This window comes from Myotis davidii, unplaced genomic scaffold (genome assembly GCF_000327345.1).
Source record: "Myotis davidii unplaced genomic scaffold, ASM32734v1 scaffold954, whole genome shotgun sequence".
In the NCBI taxonomy this organism is placed as follows: Eukaryota; Metazoa; Chordata; class Mammalia; order Chiroptera; family Vespertilionidae; genus Myotis; species Myotis davidii.
The window spans coordinates 239,804-244,263 of record NW_006285487.1 but is presented as its reverse complement, the minus strand read 5'-3'; the positions used below and the strand labels follow the sequence as shown (position 1 = coordinate 244,263).

The 4,460-nt window shown below is 53.9% G+C and overlaps 1 protein-coding gene across 1 annotated transcript in view; it reads right to left on the bottom strand.

Moving 5' to 3' along the window:
• The window catches only part of POLG (polymerase (DNA directed), gamma), a gene marked incomplete at its 5' end in the record, with an annotated part of 16,680 nt that extends 12,226 nt beyond the window's left edge, over positions 1 to 4,454 (bottom strand). The window contains 2 exons of the mRNA XM_015559168.1: positions 6 to 14; positions 4,288 to 4,454. Coding sequence (XP_015414654.1) covers positions 6 to 14; positions 4,288 to 4,454 — 176 coding nt within the window. The remainder of the gene's footprint in view (positions 1 to 5; positions 15 to 4,287) is intronic.
• Between the last annotated feature and the right edge of the window lie 6 nt (positions 4,455 to 4,460).

Genomic DNA, 4,460 nt, shown 5'->3' with positions numbered 1-4,460 from the left:
TGCACCAGGAATACCTGCGGGAGGAGAGGCAGGCAGGGTCAGGCAAGAGGCTTCCAAGTTCCGCTCCACGGCACCCCCTGCACCGCCACCGAGGCCAGGCCACACTTGACAGAGGTCAAGGTTGGATTCTCTGTCAGGGCACGTGCCTGGGGTTGTGCTCAATCCCCAGTAGGGGGACACCAGTGAGACGATGGGTGCTCCTACCCATCACAGCGAGGCCAGGTGGGGCAGGGCGGGGGTACGTGTTGGCGGTGGTCGCCAGAGCTCCTGCACTCCGGCAGGTAAGGAGGGTGCCAATGCCGTGGCCCGGGGTCCGGGTTCAGCCCTGGTTCTGCCCAGGTGTGCACCGACCCTGAGCTCGGCTCTCGGGTGCTTTAGAAATAGTCCCACCCCTCACGTCTGTGAACAGGACAGCTCGTGCTCCAAGTGCCAGTACATGAGAGAAGCAATTCGAATAGAATCCAAAGCGGAAATGGTGGGTTTTTTTGTTTGTTTTGTTTTTAAATATATTTTTATTGATTTCAGAGAGGAAGGGAGAGGGAGAGATAGAAACATCAGTGATAAGAGAGAATCACTGATGGGCTGCCTCCTGCACACCTCCTACTTGGGATCGAGCCCGCTACCCGGGCATGTGCCCTGACCGGGGATTGAACGTGACCTCCTGGTTCATAGGTCAACACTCAACCACTGAGCCACACCGGCCGGACTGTGAAAGTGGCAAAAAAACAAAACAAAACCAAATGTTGCATTCATGCATGGGCTGAGTCATCCAAAGGCTGGAACGATTCTAAAGGACGAAGAGCAAACCGCACATCCCGGAGGGTCTGTGCCTCTGAGCAGCCTCGCTCAGTGAGGGCAGCGACAGTGCCCGGGAAATGTCCGCGCTGCCCGGGGTGGGGGAGGGACCGGGATGTCCGGACAGGAATTGGGAAGCGCCTGGAGTCTGCTCAGGGGCCACGAGGCTGAGCATGCGCAGACGGCCGTGGAGGAAAAGCCCGCTGTGCACACAGGATGCCAAAGGGTCAAGGACGGTCAGCATCAAAGTGAGTGACGAGGCCACATGTGTGGCCGCCACAGCTGCAAAGGCGCTCCCTGTACCCTGACGGGGAGGAGGAGGGGTAGCCTGCCGACAGCTCCAACAGACGTGTGTGTGGGCGGGGGTCAGCAAAAAGAGGTCCCCGTGTTAAGCCTGGTAAAAACCAGCTCCCACTCCAAAGGGTGGGGAGAGCTCAGGGACTCAAGCTGGAAACCTCCCCCGCTTCCCATGGGGCGTGTGAAACAACACAGAGGAAAAGGCTGGAGAATGTCAAATCTGTGCGGCTATGGCGGTGACAGGAACTTTAGTGGTAATGAAAAGTCATGCTGGCCCGGCCGGTGTGGCTCAGTGGTTGAGCGCCGACCTATGAACCTGGAGATCAAGGTTGGACTCTCTGCCAGGGCATATGGGGAATCTCAGAAGAATCTCAAAAGGGGCAGGTGGAGCAGGAAGAATTTATATGCATACATGCATTGCACATGGACACAACAATAGGGTGGTGAAGACCTGGGGTGGGGCAGAAACTGGGTGGAGGGGGCAATGGGGGAAAAAGGAGGAAACATCTGTAATACTCTCAACAATAACGATTTTTTAGAAAGAGAGACACTTGAAGACATATTAACTCATTGCAACATGTAGACATTGGTTCCTAACTCAAAGAAACTGCAAATAAAAGATTATAACATTTATGAAGCAATTGGGAATTTGAACACTAACTGGATATTTGATAATATTGAGCAATTATCATTCATTATTTTTACATATGACAATAGTACTATGATCATATTTTTTAAGAGAATTTCTTATCTTTTAGTTGTATACAGTGAATCATATACAGGATGGAATGAGCTGAGGAGTGAGCATATAGAAAACTCACTAAAGCAGTGACCCATATTTTTCACTGGGGAATCCTACCCTGCAAATGTCAAGATGAGAAGAACTTCTCTCAAGGAAACATTCAGTAGCTCAAGAGAAGAATTCACCAAACTCTTGTCAATAGTGGGGGAGGGGCAGGACCCACCCCAGGCCTCCCCAGTAGGGGGCGTGCAGGAGGCAGCCGACTAATGATTCTCATCATTGATGTTTCTATCTCTCCCTTCCTCTCTGAAATCAATAAAAATATATATTCTTTAAAAGTCATACTGGCGACAAGATCCAGGTTGGCAGCTGTGCAGAGAGCCACCTCAATACGAATTTACTTGTGATTTTTAAAAAAGCCAGAACACAAACACCTTTGGTGAATGTGAGATGAGTCGGAACAAATGCCAGTAACACTGAGTCTTGGATGAGTGCTGGCGGCCTGCGGCATGCCCCTCTAGTCTGAAGACCAAAGCCCTGAGCAGCAGCCTTCGGGACATTGCCCTGAAGGCTGCCCAAGGCACCCACCCCGCCAACTGGAAACTGAGGGCTGGTCGTGTACCTGACGTTACTTGACCCAGCCATGCAGCAGGGATGGGCCCCGGTTAAGAGCTAGAATGGCCCCATGCAGCACCCCCACCACACACACCCTCAGGAGGGGGGTGCCAGGTCAGCCCAGACCTCTGTGCCCGCCACACATCCCCAGGAGGAAGGACCAGGCCTCGGTGCCCAAACAAAGGGAGCGATGCCCCCAGTCCCACTGACTAGAAGGAGCGAGAACTAGGCCGGTGGGCAGCACAGGGAGAAACAAGTGAACAGTTCGGAGAGGAAAGAGGCGGAAGTGAAAAGGGGGCTCCAGTTAAATTATCAAAATACAAGCCTTTCTTGCCAATGATTTTCCTAGTTTTCTTTCAGCCGCCGCGGCCTACTTCACCTTCTCAAACGATGGACGGTACCCGCTCTGTGACCATCGAGTTACATGAGCGCTAGATTCTCTTAACTAGAGCTACGTCCACGAGAAATCATCTAGTTCCTGCCACTAATGCCTCTCTTGGCCACTCAGCCACGTCTCCCCCATTTTCAGCTGCATATTGAACACTTCGCAGCTTTCTTCACAAAGAAGTCGCTTCCAGGAGAAATAAAGAAAGTGCCAACTCTTTTGCCGGCCAGGCCCGAAAGCGTGAAGGCTGTACACAGTGTTTTAATCCTGGAATGAAGACTGAAAAGGGGGGGGACAGTGCTGCCATCATTGTTCGAGAAGCATGCATGGCACTTAGAAAGTTACTTAAAAAGAAAAGAAGGGACAAAATTAAAAATAAATACAGTAAAAACAGAAAAGGAGATTAGCTAGACCTTTTGGGGGGAAATGCCTGCTTGGGAGGGTGAGGAAAGCAGCGTGTCTCAACTGGGGGTGCTACCTCCAGGGAACATTGGGAATGGGGGCGGGGGGTGTCTGGCATTAGAGGGAGCAGCAGGGATGCTTAAATGTCTTATCCCGCCTAGGACAGTCCCCCCCCACGGGAGCACTCTCCTGCCCAAAATACCCCATAGCGTCCCCGGAATACAAACACTGTTCAGTTGTCTTAGGCCTGTGGTCGGCAAACCGCGGCTCGCGAGCCACATGCGGCTCTAGACCGATCAGTATAATGGTAAGACAGAGCCATGGTTCTAGGGCAGTGATCTGCAAACCACAGCTCGTGAGCCACATGTGGCTCTTTGGACCCTTCAGTGTGGCTCTTCCACAAAATACCATGTGCAGGCGCCCACATACAGTGCGATTGAAACTTCATGGCCCATGCGCAGAAGTCGATGTTTTGTGGAAGAGCCACACTCAAGGGGCCAAGGAGCCGCATGTGGCTCGTGAGTTGCGGTTTGCCGAGCCACAGTTTGCCGGCCACTGTCTTGGGCTAGCTTCTCAGGAGAGGGGAAAAGAGACCCCCCCAAGGGGACCGGTCAGTCTCCCAGACAGCACTCAACTGTGATTCTCCACAAACCCCTGCCACCACCTGCCATCTGCGTGGGTGTCTGTGGCCTCTACCTTCTCTCCAGGAAAGCTGGGGTCAAGCCTATCTCATTATTATTTAAAAGTATTTTTATTGATTTCAGAGAAGAAGGGAGAAGGAGCAAGAGAAACATCAATGATGGATCGGGGGCCTCCTGCCCACAACGCAGCATGTGCACTGACCGGGAATCGAACCACCACCTCCTGGTTCACAGATCAACGCTCAGGCACCGAGCTCACCGCGCATCCGCAGTCGCTACAAAAGCGCCCACGGGGGGGCGGGGGGCCACCCCGTGGGAGCTCAGTAAATGCTCCCTAAACCCCACTAGTAAGATGGGCGCCCCATGTGCGTGCGGTCAAGTCCCCCCAGCCCAGCCCGGCCCGCACTCACCAGGCCGAGGGGGATATGGCCACCGCCAGGGTGGGGCAGGTTCCCTCTGCCAAGCAGACCTCCACGTCGAACACCAGGGCCCGCTCCTCGGGGATGGCCACGGGTTCGGCCTCCCCCGCGGGGCCGTACCGGGTCCAGCCCTCCGCCCAGGCCCAGCTCGGGGGCCTGGGGGG